Raw genomic sequence first — 19,117 nt, forward strand, 5'->3', positions numbered from 1 at the left:
TATTTTGTGTAATTGACCAAGTGACAAGGCAGTCTGTGCATAATCTTCCTTATGCACCAAAAATCCACATTAGTTTTTCGTTTGTGATTTTCATTATTCTCTTTTTAACTGACTAATGAAGAAGAAACATTTCCCATTGCCCTCTAAGATACTTAACAATAAAAAGTAAACCAGACAATGAACAATGCTTTAGAATTTCTCATTTACACTGCTTTCATACCAATGGCATTGCACTAGTAATTTTCAAAACTGTGCATACCGCTCTGGCCCAGAAACACAGCCCAAACACCCACCTTTTTGTTCTGACACTGCTGAGTTTTTTCTCTGACTCCCTACTCTTGCTACAGCTCTGGGGTAGAACTCGATTAACATAGCACCTGCAAATTTTAAGGTAGCATTTGACCCATGGAGGTAAACAGAACAGCTATGATACGTTTAAAAAAAATTCACTTGCAGATTTAGATGCTAGACTTTCTTTTCAGAGAGAAAATGTTGGGCAACCTATCAGAGTTGTTCCCTGCTCCTTTTGAATGAGACCTTTCTTTACGTAACAATTGCCACGTAACACTGGAAAATGTTTCCGTCTAACATCTCATTCTCCCGTTCTGGGCTGCAGTATCAGTGAAAGACTGTGACAGAAGTGTGCCTCCAGCTTAACACCCTTGACATCACTGAAACACACAGTTGGTCAGTGGCCAGCATTAATGCCAATCCATTTACCCACTGATGGCCAGCGGTATTACAGAATTATGTTCTTCATTTAGTCACGGAGCAAGAGTCCAGTAGATGCTCCAGAACGTAGAATTGCTGTAATTTTAAGCCTTGACAGAAATGAGCCTCTCTTCTGTCACTGCAAGGCAACCCCTACCTAATTGATGGTAGTTTGGGAAGGAGTCTGTTTCTTTTTAGCAACACTTCAGAAACTATGAGCTAATTTAGAAGAGAAATTGTAATGACATGCAGTGGCATTTGACAGAAGATATAAGAGGTAGCACTTTATTTCTTGAACATGTGACGTTGGTTCTGCAGTGTCTCAGATATCCTGAATCTCCACTTTACAGCTGATACCAGTCCTGCAGCACCTGCAGCAGTACAGTAATGCCATACTGGGGCATTGGCTTGGTATTGACGCCAAGTGAACTGTGCCTCTTACTGGATCATCTAACACTAGTAGCAGTGGCGCCACAGATCATCCTTCTCTTTTGGTAAAATTATTTGTACCGTATCTACATCACTAATTTTGTATTTTAATTAAGCCAAAGAAGTCCGCAAAAAAGCGAGAGCCAATTCAAGCCAGCACAGCAGGAGAGGCAATTGAAAAGATGTTGGAACAGAAGAAAATCTCAAGTAAAATTAATTATAATGTGCTGAAGGACCTGAACAGCAAAGGAAGTAGCACACCGAAGAAAGAGGATGACAGCACTGATGATAGCAGCAACACCAAGAAGCTGTCAAGAAGAAAATCTACTGCCAGTAGAAATATAGCCAACTCTGTAAGCAGTATGGGAAAAAGGTACTGCAGTTGTTCATTTATATCACTGTCTATGATGCTGTCTATGGAACTTTCTGGGCAGACAGTATAGTTATAACACTCGTTCGAGTTACATTAGGGCTCTGACTTTATTTTGCATGCAGTGCCATGATGAAACCTTTTTTGCAGACTCATATCAGCAGACAGCTTCTGTGTGGATTAACCATTATACTGTGAAAGAATTGATGAAAATTCTCTTTTCATGTGAGTTTGACATTTCTCATCCTTCCTTTCTAAGTTGACTTCTTCGTAGTCACTGGCATGACATGTAAAATGCTGAGGGTTTGGCTTTTCCACTTGACATGAAAAATAGATAGTAACCCATCTGTTTACCGCTAGTTCTTTTGATTAGATTTTATTTTAGTTTTATTCCAAGCTTTTGTTGCTAATTGATGACATAAGTATAAAACTTTATAGTAAATACGCATGTCAGTTTTCTGGTCTGCACTTGAAAATTTTTAAGTCTGTGATGAAAACTTCTATTTTAATGAGGAAAATATTCCAACTTTTTGGCTAGATTTGGAATATGTTTCAAAATGTACAAGGAAAGTGGTGTGTGCTGTCTGCATATTCATCTCTGTTCCAGAAAATCATTTGAATTGTTTCTATGTATAATCATGTCTCATTTGTGTATTACATATTTATATGATGCCTAAAAGATCCAAAATTGTCCTGTGAATCGTCAACTCTGGCTGTCCTCTTGATTGGGACTCCCTCCTTTTTATGAGCCTTTATAATTAGACCTCTGTAATCTCTACTAGGTTATATCTGACAGAGTGGATCTTTGCCCACAAAAGCTTATGCTCCAAAATATCTGTTAGTCTATAAGGCGTCAGAGGACTTCACACCTTTTTTGTGGATACAGACTAGCATGGCTACCCCTCTGATACTAAAATATATAGTGCATACTGCCAAAGAATAATTGTAAGCAAATCATTGTACAGTAAACCCTCGAAATGTGTGATTTCGAGTTCCGCTTAACTCACATTAACACAAGATAAGCACAAATCAAAATCCCACTTCCCCAAGCCTAGGCTCAACTCCCTGGCCCCACCCCACCCCAGTTCAAACCCCCCATGGCCCAGCTCACCACCCATGTATGGCTCCAGCTCTGGTTCACCATCCCTCATGCATGGCTCTGGTTCAAACCCTCCCACTGCCTGGCTCACCACTTGGTCATGGCCTTGCTTTAAACCCGCCCCTCCCCCCCCCGGCCCTGGTTCAACCCCCCCCTGCACACAGCTCCTGCTCAACCCTCCCCCTGCACAGCTTTGGTTAAACCCCCTTCCCCAGGTCAAACCCCCCATGTGCGGCTCCAGCTCAACTCCACCCTTCCTGCAGCCCTAATCCACCCTGGGCTTAACCCCTGGCCTTCCTCCCAGAGCCCCAACCCACTGCCAGGCTTAACCCTCCACAACTGCCCCCCACCCCCGCCCCCAGACTTACATTTCAAAAGGCGCTCCAGGTGCACCTGCTACTTTCCTGGCTGCAAAACATGTGTTCTGCTGGGGAAAAAGCCACCTCCTGACTTACGTCAAATTCCCAAGGAGATCAGGAAGAGAGAGGGTCAGGAATCAGAGCCCTATCAGAGAGAGTTGGACTAGAGATGTACTAGATTAATTGGCAAGAGAAGACCTGATGCACATACTTCAGAGGAGGAGAAGGAAGAGTGCATGTATGAGGGGCCATAGGAGAAGCTTGGAGGAAGAAGAGTTGGAAAATGTGAAACTAATATCAGAGCCACCAGGGAGTGAGGGAGACAGTCACCATATGTGTGTGTGGCAGGAGTGAGGGAAGGAGAGACAGGTAACTATGCCTTCAAGCTGGGATAGTAGGAGAGACTGAACTGGTGAGGAAAGGAGAGAGAAGCTAGCTGGAGGAGATCAGGGCCCAGAAGATAAATAGAGGCAGCACAGTGAGAATCTACAGAATTCAGATGCTTATTCCGCCCTGTGGTTTAAGACCCAAAGTTTAAGAAAAGAAAAGGGGAGACTAAGTGGGGATATGATAGAGGTATATAAAATTGAGTGGTATGTAAAAAGTGAACAAGGAAAAATTATTTACTTGTTATGATAATATAAGAACTAGGGGACACCAAATGAAATTAATGCACAGCAGGTTTAAAACAAGTAAAAGGAAATTCTTCTGCACACAGCATAGAGTCAGCTTGTGGAACTCCTTGCCAGAGGAGGCTGTGATGGCCAGGACTATAACAGGGTTTAAAAAAGAGCTAGATAAATTCATGCAGGTTAGGTCCATAAATGGCTGTTAGCCAGGATGGGTAAGGAATGGTGTCCCTAGCTTCTGTTTGTCAGAGGCTGGAGATGGATGGCAGGAGAGAGCTCGTTACCTGTTTGGTTCACTCCCTCTGGAGTACTTGGTATTGGCCACTGTTGGCAGATGGGATACTGTGCTGGGTGGACCTTTTGGTCTGGTCTGGTCTGGCAATTCCTATGTTCTTGAGAATAAATAAGTAAGTAAATTTAAGAATAGAGAGATCTGATCTGTTTAAATTCTTCAATACGCCTAGAATGACTTCATTTTGCAGGACACATTATTGTAATAATAGTAAAGATTTCCTCCCTTGTCTGTTTTTATATTGTTTACATGAGTGCTCTGTGCTTATATGTTTCCTTGGAAAGATAATTGTAGTGGCCTTAATAGCAAGATTCTTACTTCACCGTTTCCCTTTTGACCTTCTTTACTTTAGCAAGAATATGGTAAGGCTTCTGTTTAAGTTGATGATAACGGTGAGGTCGAAAAACCAAAGAACAATTTTTTTTCTTTTAACAAAGCAAAGTGCAAAAACATTGAAGATTAATTTTGTAGATTTTCATACACATTATGCTGGTCATATTTAGATTTAACAACATTTTGATGAGTCTTAAACTAGGAGTTAATTATTCTAATTCTATAATGCTTTGATTCTTCTGTGAAAAGCTGAATGCTGATTAAAAAAGTAGAACAAAAAGCAGTCAAGTAGCACTTTAAAGACTAGCGAAATAGTTTATTAGGTGAGCTTTCGTGGGACAGACCCACTTCACCTCTCTGTTACTAAAAAAGTAGGTGCATGCATTGTGGTATTATTGCTTTCAAAACAATTACATATCAGAGCTGAACATTTAGCAGGGAGCATATTTCTACACAGCAGCTAAACACCCTACCTGTACTGTACCAGCTGATTTAGGCTAATGGGGCTTGGAGCTGTTCACAGCTGTGTAGACATCTGGGCTGACTCTGGAGCCAGGGCTTTCAGACCCTCTGAGGTGGGAAGGTCTCAGAGGTGTGGCTGTAACCCGAGTTTGGAAGTTACACAGCAAAGAAGCAGTCCTGCGAGCTGCAATCAGCAGGCATTGGCCAACTGCGGATGTCTAGCTGTGTGGACATACCCTGGTGATTTTTGACTCCTTTTACGCATCTTTATACCACCATTTTCAGGGCTTGAGTATCAGAAATATTGAGCTCCAGTAACTCCAGCTGAAGTCTGAACTACCTTCAGCTTCTAAGCACTTTTTTAAAAAAGCCCTGAATATACAAACTGTAAAGCAGTGTGAAAAGCTATCTAAATATGCAAAATTATTTTCCAAAATTAGACAATAAAAGCATGTTTATTTTCCCTTTTTGAGTACTCAGAGCACATCCTGAAGGTGCTTGCAGAGCTATCTGTCACTGATGAGCAATTTTCAAATATGGTTAATTTTGCAGCAAACCTGCAGGACTTCTGAGGTGTGGGATGGGTGACTATACAGATGTGTGTATTAAGGAGAGCTTGTACTTCCAAAGGAATGCTCCTGATAAAACAATACTGAGAACTTGGCAAGCAAATAGATTCTTTTGATTTCCTACAATTAAAGATTTATGATATTTCTTTTGATTTTCTTCCATTACTTCAAGTGTCATACATCATCTATGGCATCCAGAAATTCCTTTGTTCAGCACTGTTGTTATGTGTCATGCATAAATTTCTTTATTCAGCGTTGTTCCTCTGAGAGGTGAATGGATAAATACTTCTCCTATGATATAATAATCATGGTAATTTGTATGCAATTAATAATAAAAATCCTTCATATTTCTCATTAGAAAATGAATGAAGTTTATATGCTTGTATCCAGAAGACATTTGCAGAGATTCTGCTAGTTATTTATTTTTCAGTGATTTATAATCCAGCTAGTTTATCTTTAGAGGTCTTAAATATTTAGTAGTCTATTGGCAGCAGTCGCAGGTTGCATCATAAGCATCTATGAGATCAGCATGCTTTAGTCCAATACTTCAATTAGTTTGAGTGACAGTTAAGTCTTAAAGATGTACTGATTCAATTCTGTGGCCTAATTGAGACGAAGCTACTGGAAAGTTGACAAGCGAGGAAAGGAATATTGGTTGTAGGTCATTAAAGCACAATTCTTTTATGGGAAGCAGAGTTTCAGTATGGAGCAGTCTTTCTTGCTTGCTGTTCTCAAATGAAATTGTTCTTCATGCTTACTTGATTCCCATGCTTAGTAGAGGTCATTGTAGTACAGGAGAGGTTATCCCGCTGTATGTAAGGCAGGGAAGTAGGTGGCTCACCTTCAGTTCTCTACCCTTCTAAATTTTTCATAGTCTACGATGTAATGGGACCTCTCTTTGTACTTCTAAGTTAGAGAGTCTGCCCCCCAATCTTATTTCAAAGTGAGTAATTTACTTGCAAATATAAATCCATGTTTCCTTGTGCCCTGTTAGGCTACATGTTTTGAGAAGAGATTCAGAGTAAAGCCCTGTGACTGGATGTTTAGTTTGAGAGAGGCAGACAGATAAGACAGCATTAAAGAAAGATCTTTCAGGCTTTATTCAATGTTGTCACAACAATAAGTAGTTAAATGAATAGACCTTGTCAGCTCTGCCCCTCCCTTTTAGTGGAACCCCCCCTCTTTAAATACTCCTCTGAGACCTCCTCCCCACTCATGCATCTGATGAAGTGGGTCTTTGCCCACGAAAGCTTATGCTCCAAAATATCTGTTAGTCTATAAGGTGCCACAAGACTTTTTGTTGTAGTTAAATGCTGTAATGTTGTAGAACTATGTATGCCCAACACATATTTAAATAGTTGAGTGTTAAGAAAGCTTCATAGAGACAAGCTAACACTTTATTTCCTTGATAAATGGTCTTTTTAATAGAGCTTCGTTAGTGATAAAATTACCATTAAAGTAATAGAAAAATTGAATTCCAAAGAGTGTTTACTTTATCTACAGGTTTACTCACATAGTTTACTAAATAGCAAACAAGCCCTGATTTGAAAGCTAGGTTTGTAGTTTCTGAATTTTTGATGGGCTTTTCAAACAATGCATTTTAATAACCAAGTAAAGAAACATCCTCAAGTATACCAATATTTTCCAAGCCTCCCTGGATTTTTTAGGGTTTTGCTTTACCACAACCTGGCTGAATTATGTGCTTTTTAGGAAACAACTTACTTTATTTGAATGTATTTTCAACAAGTATGCTGGAGTTGTATTAAATATGCCCATCAACATTAATACTGAACTCAATTAAGAATTAATTTTGGAAGGTGTATTTATATAAATACGATATGACATGAGAAATTTTATTAATCTTTTTTTGTTTCCAGTGGGTGCAAAGATTGTTGTTTGGTTAGAGAGTCAAATAATTTTATTTTTGATGCACTGAATGAGGCAATAACTTTTTCCCTACTTAGTATGTCTGGATTTTTAGGAGCTAGTGCATGAACAATTATTTGATTTATACTGAATACTATCAAAATAGTTGCCACAGCTTAATTTTAATTACACAGCTTCACAGTTGGTCTTAGTAATGTATTTTTGAATATGAAACAAGATTCGTAATTATATAGTGATAGCATGTTGTTTAAAAAAAACTAATCATATAATTTCCACTTTAGGTGAGCTTAGTCTAAAATAAAGTTCCAATTTTGAACAGAGTTATATCCTTGAATTCTGGAAGTGTGATAGAAGAAGGGATCTAGGTGTGTCGGAAGCTTTAATAGTTTACATTTATTTGAACTAAAATGTTACTGCATTACTTGTGAAGTGAAATCTTTTTTAACAAGTGTGGGACTGAAGGGCTTTTTGAGTCATTACTTTCAAAATTTTAAGTCAATTTTTTTGCTGTGTATTTGAAATTGGTAATGATATCTGAGAGGATAGGATATATTACAAAGGGAGTATGTCAGGTTAATTTCACCAAAAACTTGTCTTGGAAGAAATGAAGCGGGATTGCAAAGCACAGCTGCATCTCTTTTAATAAAATAAGGTTCTTCCAAACACAAGCATATGAATATATAATAGAAAACCAACTCATGTTTATTACAAAGATAGCAAAAGCCTTCAGTGGAGCTTTCAGGAAAGACTGTTCTTTAAATTTACTTTCAAAAATTGTGTATTTGTATCTCTCTTCTTATGTAATTATTGATCCTGTTAGTAATAATATTACTATACTATATTATAATAGCTATATTTTGTTGCCTGGTGACTAACCAATATGACTAGTTGCTAGCAGTCATGCTACTGAGCCAGAAGATCTGTGGATTCATGGCCTACATATTGCTGACATTGCAGTGCAGTGTTGGGAATATTTGGATGGTTTGTTAAATTAGCATCTTATTCTGTTCCCATCTCTATTGGGTTTTCAGGTCTGTCTCATGGTCCAGGCTCCTAATCAACATTGCCCTTCTCTCTAAAGAGATTGCAATTTCCAGTTAGTGTGTGTTAGTATTATGTAGTATTGAGCACATAGTGGCTGTTCCCTTACCTGGAAAGTCATTGTGCTACTTGTATTCATGCAGTTATGCTATTAGTAGTAGTAGTAGTAATATTTAGGCAAATAATAATATTGAGGCAAATATTTTCAGGTGCTGGTCACTTAGAGGGCAGCATATATTTCCAGGGCTAGCTCCCTTGCCTAGGCACACAACTGATTGAACCATGTCAACCGCAGGCGCTGGCTGAGATTTTCAGAGGCTGGCCCCTCAGAGACAACATGCTGAATGGTTGGCCCCCGGCAACTGATATTTTCAGGGGGCTCTCCCCTCAGAGGCAACACACGCCAGTACTCTCCCTTCCCAAAGTGTGTGGCTTGGGGGAGCCACGGTCCCATCAGTGACCTGTCTGATGTGTTTTCACCTGGGGGAAAAGTACTTGAGTTACCTGTTGACATGGCACAGTCAGCTGTATGCCCCCAGAGCTCATTTGCTAATGGCGCTTCAGCTTCTGAAGTGCGCCAACTGTTTAGTTTTCTTTCCTCTGGGATTCCTCACTTTTTCTTCTTTGCTTAAGAATATCACAAAGTTCTTCTTCGAGTGGTCCCCGTGGGTGCTCCATAGTAGGTGTTGGGCTCGCCCCGGCGCCACAGATCGGAAATTTCCAGCAGTCTCTGTTGGGTCGCGCATGCGCCGATGCGCGTTGGTCCTTCGTGCGCTTTTGGTCACGTGCGCGATCCGGTCCCTTCCAGTTCCTTCTCAACCACCAACGGCTGCAGACGGACTCCGCTCCGGCTCCAACGCCTGAGAAAGATAAAACTGTGTTTTCTTACTGTTAATAGTTATTAGTTGATAGTTTAGTTATTACCATTGAAGTTGTTTGTGTTAGAGGTGTATATAGTTTAAAAAAAAAAGGAGAGAAGAACAGAGGCGGCTGCCTCAGGTGGTCTGCTATCTTAAGGCAGTGAACGTTATCTGTTCTAGGACTGATTAGCTGTTAAGTGCTCTATTAACATTCAAAGACTTTAACGCCTGGGCAATGTCTTCACCGGGGTTTAAGAAATGCGAGTCATGCTGTGAGGCCGTGCCTGCCTCACATGGGCATAGCAAGTGTATTCGTTGCCTCGGGGAGACCCACGTTCCACAAAAGTGTCCTCATTGCTCTAAGCTTACAGCTAGAGCCCGAAAGGACAGGGAAATGAGGCTGAAGATGATTCTATTTGATAAGGCCCTCCAACCTGGACCATCAGAGAAGCCCCACAAAGAGGGGCTCTCAAGGTCGGACAAGAGGAAGGCGGCGTCCCTAACCTCCTCTGTGCAAAAGAAGAAGAAGCTCTCCCCAGCTCGATCCCTGCCAGTGACATCCGCAAGCGGGACGAGCGGAGCACAGGGCCCTGACCCGTTGGCTGCTCATAGCGGGAAGACCGCAGTGCACGCAGCTGCGCAAGGGCTTCCAACCATTAAGCAGTCGGCACCGAGGGCCCCGCAGGCGCCGGAATCAGCGGCACTGGCTCCCACGGCACCAACATTGCGGCACTGATGGCACCGGCACGAGGGTACCCGGCACGGAGCCCAACGGTGCTGGAGGAAACTACCCATGCAGCACCGTGCACAGCGGCACCGAGCGCGGCACCGACTACGGTGCCAAGGTCCCTGGCACCGGAGGGGGCGGCACCTGCTACTCAGGAACGGGGAAAAACAAAGGCCAAAACCCGGCACCGCAGCCCATCTCCGGACGTCATCGCATTGCCATTATCGCCTAGCTCCCACCCCGCCTCCCCCGAGATACACCGGGCAGCAACTCCAGCAGCCTGCTTCAGACCTCCATCCCTGTTCCTTCAACCACCATCCCCCTGGCTCAGACAACTTTCACCAACCTCCAGCAGGGATCCCTTTGAATACTATCACAGAGCATCTCTGCCATTGTCAGCGTCATCTCGGAGGTCACACCCTTCTAGGCACCATATGTACACATTCTGGTCGTGGTCCAGATCTCCATCACCGGGCCCTTGCCCCTGTTGTTATGGCCATCCTTACCATACTGAACGTCGGCACAGGGGGTCCAGATCTGGGGGTAGATCCCCATCCACACCTTGCCAACACCCCTTCACACAGTCTCACTCTGTGGGAAGCTCACAGCTTTCCCAGCCGGAAATTGGTCCAAAGGCCCTGGACCCCCCTCATGAACCCTCAAAAGAGCAAGTATACGAACAGAGTCAGGAACCTGAGGAATTAGAGGAGGTGTATCATAGCGATGCCTCCTCGTCCTCCCCAGATGAGGCGGTTGTCCCCGGGGATATCTCTTCTCTGGACGACCTTAAGCAATTCCAAGAACTGTTCAAGAGGGTAGCACAAACACAGGACATTCAAATAGCAGAGGTGCAGGAAAAAGATCATAAACTCCTGAAAAATTTGAGACCCCCAGCTTCATCCAAGATCGCCATCCCACTAGATGAAGCGATTATGGAATCATCCACCAACATATGGCAGACTCCGGCCTCCATCCCACCCATGAATAAGAGGGCGGATAAGAAATACTTGTTCCAGCCAAAGGCATGGAATTCCTGTTTAGCCATCCCCACCCGAATTCCCTGGTGGTTGAATCATCACAGCATAGAGCCGAGACACCCCAATATAAGTCAGGAGGGTCAGATAAACGTGTGAGGAAATTAGACCTATTCGGCAGGAAGGTCTGTTCCTCCTCTACCTTACTACTGCGAATGGCAAATTATGCCGCACACCTGTCAAACCACAACTTCAACAATTATTCCAGATTTACCTCCCTCATGGATTTCCTTCCAGATGACAAGAAACTGGTTCTGAAAGCAATTGTCCAGGAGGGCTACGCAGCCTCACGAGCAGGAGTTCAGATTGTCCTGGATGTGACGGACATGGCAGCACGTTTCACAGCCACAGCAGTGGTAATGCGTAGGGAATCGTGGCTCCAGACGTCCAGTATTCCCAGAGATCTGCAAACAAAAATCTTAGATCTTCCATTTAATAGAAAAAGGTTATTTGCAGATTCAACCGACTCGGTCCTACACTCCAGCAAGGACTCAAGAGCCACACTTAGGACCCTGGGTATATATATCCCCCCCGTACAGGAGGAGGAAGTTTTACCCACAGCAAAGGTGTTACGCTTATCAACCACAGCACACACAATATCAACGGGGTTATGACCAGGGGCGCCACCAACAGCAGCAGCAGTATAGGGCCCCCAGACATCTCCCCCAGCAGGGTTGTGCACCCTTGGGGCAAGCCCTGAGACAGCAAGTTTGACGGGTATGTCGAGGACTGCAAGATCAAGACCATCTCTCAATGCCAATCTCAGCACATGTTTCACCATCAGCTCAAACTGTTCTATTCTCAATGGCTAAACATCACTACAGACAAATGGGTACTGGAGATTACAGCCACGGGATACATGATCCCCTTCCAATCCACCACTGAAACCTCCCACCAGATCCTTTTTCAAGGACCCCTCTTATGAGACAAGGTTAAAACAGGAGGTAGATCATCTCATGTTTATACGGGCGGTGGAGAGAGTACCAGAACAATTCCAAGGGAAAGGCTTCTAGTCACGATACTTCCTAACAGAGAAGAAGACAGGAGGCTGGAGGCCAATCCTGGATTTACGGGCCCTCACCCGGCATTTGCGCAAACAGCGTTTCAGGATGACTACAATTGCCTCCATAATCACGGCACTGGACAATGGAGACTGGTTTGCAGCCCTCAACTTACAGGACGCATATTTTCATATAACAATTCACCTGGCACACAGATGTTTTCTCCGATTCACAGTAGGCAGGGAGCATTTCCAATACAGAGTTCTTCCGTTCGGTCTCTCTTCGGCGCCCAGAGTTTTTACCAAAACGCTGGCAGTAGTATCAGCTTACCTACACAGGCGAGGTGTCTTCATTTTTCCATACCTAGATGACTGCCTACTGAAAGGGGCTTCGAAGGCAGAGGTCCTACGCATGATACGCATCACTACAAACATATTCGCCTCTTTGGGCCTAGTTATCAACCTTTCGAAATCGAAGACCGAGCCCACGCAAAATAGAGTTTATAGGGGCACGCATAGACTCTTATTACATCAAGAGTATACCTGCCCGATGCCCGTTTCCGCACCATCAAATCCTTGGTACAAGTAATGACGTACAGCCCCACAATGCCAATCCTAACATGTCTACAGCTGTTGGGACACATGGCAACCACCACGTTTGTGGTACAGAATGCCAGGCTGCATATGCGAGGCCTGCAGCATTGGTTGGCGAGCGTCTACAAACCAATAGTCCATACCATCCACAGGGCAGTATCGCCCACAATGGAGGTATGAAGGTCACTGGCATGGTGGGCAGATCCCAAGAACTTGCTAGTAGGGGTGCCCTTCCGCCAACCACAAATTACGATTTTTCTTACGACAGACGCATCCCACATAGGATGGGGAGCGCACATCGGCAACAAAATAACTCAAGGGCTATGGTCCCCCGCGGAAAAGACACTGCACATAAACATACTAGAGCTCAGAGCAGTATTCAATGCGTGCAGACGTTTCGAAAATACCTGCACGGAAAAGTAGTCGGGATAAATACCGACAACACTTCCACCATGTTTTATATCAACCGACAAGGAGGGGCCAGATCTTATGTGCTCTGCACGGAGGCGGTCCGGTTGTGGAACTGGTGCATTGTCGTCAATATAACCCTAAAAGCCTCATACTTACTGGGTGTCCACAACGTGAAGGCGGACCAACTCAGCAGACGCTTTGCGCTCACGCACGAGTGGCAGATCCCTTCTGATCTGCTCCGACAAGTGTTTCACAAATGGGGGTTTCCCCAAATCGATTTGTTTGCCACTCACAACAACAAGAAATGCCCTCAGTACTGCTCCAGAGCAGGCATAGGACAGGGATCCTTGGGGGACGCCTTCATGGTGCCATGGAAGGGCCCTCTACTCTACGCATTCCCTCCCACAGCACTCATCCACAAGGTTTTAGAGAAAGCCAAAAGGGAGAGAGCACACATGATACTCACAGTCCCAACCTGTGACTGACAGCAATGGTTCCCTCTGCTTCTGCGCATGTCATGCCGCCCACCACTCCCCCTACCGGTAGTGACGGGCCTTCTCACGCAGGCTCAGGGGTCCATAGTGCACCCACATCCTCAAGGACTCTGCCTACAGGCATGGCTAATCCATGGCTCAGCGCCTTAGAGAGCACATGTTCGGAGGGAGTGAAACAAGTTTTGGAGTTCAGTTGAAGGAATTCCACTAGAAGGACTTACGCGCAGAAGTGGAAACGATTTATCTCCTGGCGCTCTTCTAAGCAGCTAGCTCCTTTGGATGTCCCTATAACTGTAATTCTAGAATACCTGCTGGAGCTAAAACGAGACGGGCTCTCCCTATCGGTCCATCTTGCAGCTATATCAGCGTTTCAACACAAAGAGGAAGGGCCAACCATATTCGCCCATCCTGTTGTCACTAGATTCCTAAAGGGGCTGGTAAACCTGTACTCCCCTCGGAAACCGCTACCACCATCATGGAGCTTGGACTTGGTCCTCCACACGCTGTCGGGACCACCCTTTGAACCATTGGCCACGGTACCCTTCCGGTTACTTACCATGAAGACAACCTTCCTTCTCGCGATTATGTCAGCCCGTAGGGTGAGCGAACTTGCAGCAATAATGGCAATGCTGTCCTGCGCAGTATTGTCAAAGGAAGTGGTGATCTTATGATTACACCCAGCCTTCATTCCAAAGGTTTCCTCAGAGTTCCACATTAACGAACCAATAGTATTGCCCTCATTTAATCCTAAGCCTCACAACTCCAGCAAGGAGGCGCGGCTGCACCTACTAGATGTGAGGCGGGCGTTGGCCTTTTACATAGACAGAGCTAAGCCTTTCTGGAAAACAGACAGGTTCCTGGTGTCCCTCGCACCCAGGTCGAAAGGGGAAGGCCTATCCTCACAAAGGATTTCAAATCACATCGTATCCTGCATAAGACTGTGTTATGAGCTTCGTAAGACCCCTCTGCTAGTTCTGCCCAGGGCTCACTCCACCAGAGCGATGGCGGCATCGATGGCCTTCTTCAAGGGAATTGCGCTAAGAGACATCTGCAGAGCGGCGACTTGGTCATCTTACGACACCTTTGCCAAGCATTAAGCCGTGCATCGGGTGTTTGAGGATACCCGCCTGTTGACAGCAGTCCTTTCAAGGGCAAGCTGCACATAAATCGGGTACCCACCTCCTTTTTTGGGGTCACTGCTGGGTAGTCACCTACTGTGGAGCACCCATGGGGACCACTCGAAGAAGAAAGAGAAGTTACTCACCTGTGTAGTAACGATGGTTCTTTGAGATGTGTCCCCATGGGTGCTCCACTACCCACCTGTTCCTCCCCACTTCGGAGCTCTGTTTCATGTTTTTCAGAAGCATCCGGGGCGGTTGGTCAAGGAACTGGCGGGGACCGGATCGCGCACGTGACCGAAAGTGTGCAAAGGACCGACGCGCATCGGCGCATGCGCAACCCGACGGAGACTGCTGGAAATTTCCGATCTGCGGCGCCGGGGCGAGCCCAACACCTACTGTGGAGCACCCACGGGGACACATCTCGAAGAACCATCGTTACTACACAGGTGAATAACTTCTCTTTTTTCCCTAGTTGCATGGAGCCTGTTTTCCACTTGGGTATCGTGGGTACATCGTATAGTCAGCTGGGTGTATTTTCACAGGGGGAAGAGTAGTTGAGCAACCTGTTGACATGGTACAGTCAGCTGGGTGCTCCCGGAGCTCATCTGGCTACTTTGCCTTCTGAAGCCCACCTGTTTGGTGTGTTTTCCCTTGGGATTCCCAACTTTCCCTCTTTGCTTTAAAATAATATGAAGTCTTTTCCTGTCACATGGAGCCAGTTTGTTCCACTTGGGCATGATAGGCTTCAGCTTCTGAAGCACACTTCTTTCATGTGTTTTCACCATGGGAAAACTTGTTGAGCGACTTGTTGACCGGGTACAGTCAGGTTATTTTTTTAAGGTCACTGTTCTTTAAAGAGGGACAGAATGAAGAATAGTGCTAGCAGTGAACACTTAGAAATGGCTTGTGGGGGCTCAAAGGGGGGGTCACTGTAATGAGTATGAATTAAACAATTTGTCTCATGGGGGAAAGCAACTTCAGAAAAATGGCTGTTTGTTTTTAACAAGAAGAAATGAGCGCAATACATTCTGGGAAGATGACATCATACACCACAACCACTTGCTGGGCATTTTTTCCCATAATGCACCAGCAAGAAAACCCAGAATGCCACGAGGTGAGGAACCGGTGGGATAGGTTCCCACAATGCACTGCAGCAGTAGTCGAACTTTGGTGATTTAGTGGGGATGCAGTAAACTGACTTTATGGGCATGTGTGGAAACTCAACTTTGATTTTATAAAACGTAATGTGACAAAGTAGACTTTAGTAAATTCAACTTTATTTTGTAGCGTAGATGTAGCCTTACATGCTTATCTTGAGCATGACAGTTGCCTTCTGATCTGATTGGCTTAAATATTTCAGTTCTAGATTATTTTTGATCAAAATATTTCCAAAAATGTGGGGATTGCCTTTCACAGATTCCTTTTGTTTCAGTGGATCTTTTAAAATGTGACACACAAAAATACGCAAGGAATGAATGGGTCTTATAAGCTGCTCATCTGTTTTTAATCAGAAAACTTGCCTCTTCAGATGCATTTTTGGCTCTGTGGTTGATTAAGAGAATATGTAGATTCTTTTACTGGAAAAATAACTATTTCCCACACACTCGGGACTATAGATAGTATGGAACAAATTATTCTGAGCACTTTTATTTTTAGTTACAGGAGTGGAATTGACATAAAACTAGAACGCTAAGTGTACAGTTTCAATGCTGGAAATGCCGTGGGCTCCACTTAGGAAAATGCTGCGGGTGGATGTTCATTTTTGTTTGTTGCTATAGTTATTATTTGTGATTTATTTCTGTATCTACAAAATGACCAGCAGCTGTTTTGTTGTGGATGTATCTGTTTTGTTTTGAGCAGTGTTTTGTATTTTGTTCTGAACAGTATTGTTATAGGGCCATTCAGCTCAATAACCTGAATTGTACAAATGAAGTTTCAGTTTAGTAATGCAAGAGATTTCTGGGTGGGTGAAAAAGTAGATTTGGTTAACTGTCTTGTTTTCAGTAGATGGTCATCAGGAGACTTAGGAAGATTAGATCAAAGGATACATATAGGTATGTCTATTCTGCAGTTAGATTCCCTCTGCTGGCCCATACCAGATGACTTGGGCTAAGGGACTGCTTAACTGTCCTATAGATATTCAGGCAAGGGCTGCTGCTGAGCTCTGGGAGCCACCCAACTCACAGAGCTGTAGAGCCTGGGCTGCAGCCCAAACCCAAATGTCTACATTGCAACTAAACAGTCTCTAAGGCATTGTGTATACTTACCCTTCCATCTCACAATAAATCTAAACTCGCTATTTCTCTCTCTGTGTCTTGGTGGTCACTCAATAATGAATAGGATGTCTTCATGTCACCCTCCTATTTGTGAGTCCATTGATGGCTGATCAGCCCGATTCTGGAGCCCCAGATCTTATCACAGAAGAGGCAGGTGTTTGTTGCTGTTGGAGGGGTGTGGGGTGATTTTTGATTTTCTTTTCTCCCCTGCTCCTTGTGTGCACTGCAGCAGGACCTCTCAAATTGCGCCACCTGCTCACAGATTACTGTTCTCCAATGGGGACAGTCTTGGGCTAGCTTCTTGCAAGTGTTGACACTGATGCTGCACTTTTTCATGTGTGCCCTTTCAGCATGTCCTTGTATGGCTTCTGTCGGCTCCCAGCTCTCCTCTGTCCTTTCTCCAATTTGGAAAACAAAATCTGTTTTGGGAGGCACTGATCAGGCATGTGAACCACATGACCAGTCCAACAAAGTTGTTGGTGGCTGATACAGGCTTCAATGCTGGTCATGTTCGACTCTTCCAGGACACTAGTGTTCATGTGTGTATCCTCCCAAGAGATATTTAGGGTCCTCCTGTGGCAGTGTTGATGATATTGTTCAAGTGCCTTCAAATGACACTTGTATGTTGTCCAGGTTTCACATGCGTGCAGTAGCGGTGGAACAACTACAGCGCACTATACAAGGAGCTTTGGTTTTGGATAGATGTCCTTGCCACTGTGGGTGTCCCTGCTGGGACTAGGAGACTCCCTACAGCATCACTCTAGAGTTCTTTGGAACACACAAGCCCACTCACCATGACAAGGTGACGATCCTAAGAGTGAGAATCTAAACTACGAAACTTCACAAATAGCATAGCTGAAGTCAACGTACTTAACGCAGTGTCTTCTCAGCAGTAAGGTTGTCAGGGACTGCTCTCCCAACGACTCTGGTTGCTCCTCCTCATCCTGGCGGGGTGCCAGAGTGGAAGGGAGGGTGCGCACACATTCATTTATCGCATCTAAGCAGAGGCAATAAATTGACCACAGGTGGACTGATCACTGCTGCTTTGATCCACCGTGTAGTGGAGATGAGCCCTTTGACAGAGTCTCCCAAGTCAGTTGGCACAGGCCATCACTGGGTTTTTAATTGCAGTGTTGACATGCCCCGGATGTGCGAGAACCTAGGTTGTATTTCTACATATGGTGCAGTTAATTAGCCCCATGAACCAAGCTAATAGTTATGTAATTCTTGAGGTAACAAAGCACTCTGTTAATTTACAGTATTAAGAAGAGAGTTTGTCCTTTTAGGGTGTGCTTTTGGTGCGAGAAAATGGTATTTAAAACCTGGTTTCAAAATTTGAAGTCAGATGTCTGTGAAGTTAATTGTTCAGCATATGTACGATAGGAAGATGCATATCTACAGGAATTCCCTTAAGGTTAAAGATTTAGAGTGGGATTGGAGCTTCTGAAGATAAAGTCCCATGTGTCTGACAGATTTGAAGGTCTTATGAGTCTTTACCATATGTGTGTAATATGCATCAACTTTTGCATCAGTTATTTTGATTTTTTCAGAATGATCTTCAGCTTTTTGTTTAATTTGCCTTTACTGTCCTATTCATCCTTCCCTCCCTTCTTTCCCCTCTCTCCTTTTCTGACATCTGCTACATGATTTGGAATTCATAGGTATTACTGAAAATGCAATACTATGTTTTACTTCTGGTGTTCTGCTGTGCTACAGGCTTTACTTCTGTATGGTGCCTGACTGAATTCAATGGCATTGCAAACAACCTCGGCCCATAGCAGTCGCCCTTCTAGGCGGCGCAGGCTGCCACAGCTTGCCTCCTCTGCATCTGGGTGACTCTGGGTCCTTGTCCCCTTTAAGGGACGGCTCGAGGCAAGCTCTTAGTTAGGGAGCCCAGCCCTCAGTTCAGGCCGGGCACCAGGCAAACACACAGTTAGGGAGCCCCGCCCTGAGTTCAGGGTGGGGCAACAGGCAAACAAACCGTTGGGGAGCCCAGCCTTTAGTTCAGGGAGGGGCAGCAGGCAGACAGACAGTTAGGGAGCCCAGCCCTCAGTTCAGGGCGGGCACCAGGCGCAAACACAGTTAGGGAGCCCAGCCCTGAGTTCAGGGTGGGGCAGCAGGCAAACAACTAGTCACCAAATGGGGTGGCTTAGGAGAGGTGAGAGGCTGCCCCTCCAGGGAGGTGGGGTGGGGGGACACAGGCCCTCCCACACCACTGCGCCCCGGCCCGGGGCCCTAATGATCGCTCTCACTCTGAGCTTGGTAGTGGGGTCCAGGCCACAACACACCACCATGGGCTCCGGGGGAGCGTTGCCCTGGCCACTTCCTACCTCGACCTCCATCGGCGATGGGTACCAGTTTGCTTGGTCCATCTGTCCAGGCTGGTGGGTCTCCTCCGGGTAGATAGCCCTTGGTAGGT

General features: G+C 44.8%; 1 protein-coding gene across 1 annotated transcript in view; it reads left to right on the forward strand.

Annotated features, from left to right (window-relative positions):
• Window positions 1-19,117, forward strand: part of BRF1 (BRF1 general transcription factor IIIB subunit) — a 255,619-nt gene that overhangs the window by 185,992 nt on the left and 50,510 nt on the right. The window contains exon 15 of the mRNA XM_074996369.1: window positions 1,257-1,513. Coding sequence (XP_074852470.1) covers window positions 1,257-1,513 — 257 coding nt within the window. The remainder of the gene's footprint in view (window positions 1-1,256; window positions 1,514-19,117) is intronic.

The sequence above is a fragment of the Carettochelys insculpta genome, chromosome 6 (genome assembly GCF_033958435.1).
Source record: "Carettochelys insculpta isolate YL-2023 chromosome 6, ASM3395843v1, whole genome shotgun sequence".
Lineage (NCBI taxonomy): Eukaryota > Metazoa > Chordata > Testudines > Carettochelyidae > Carettochelys > Carettochelys insculpta.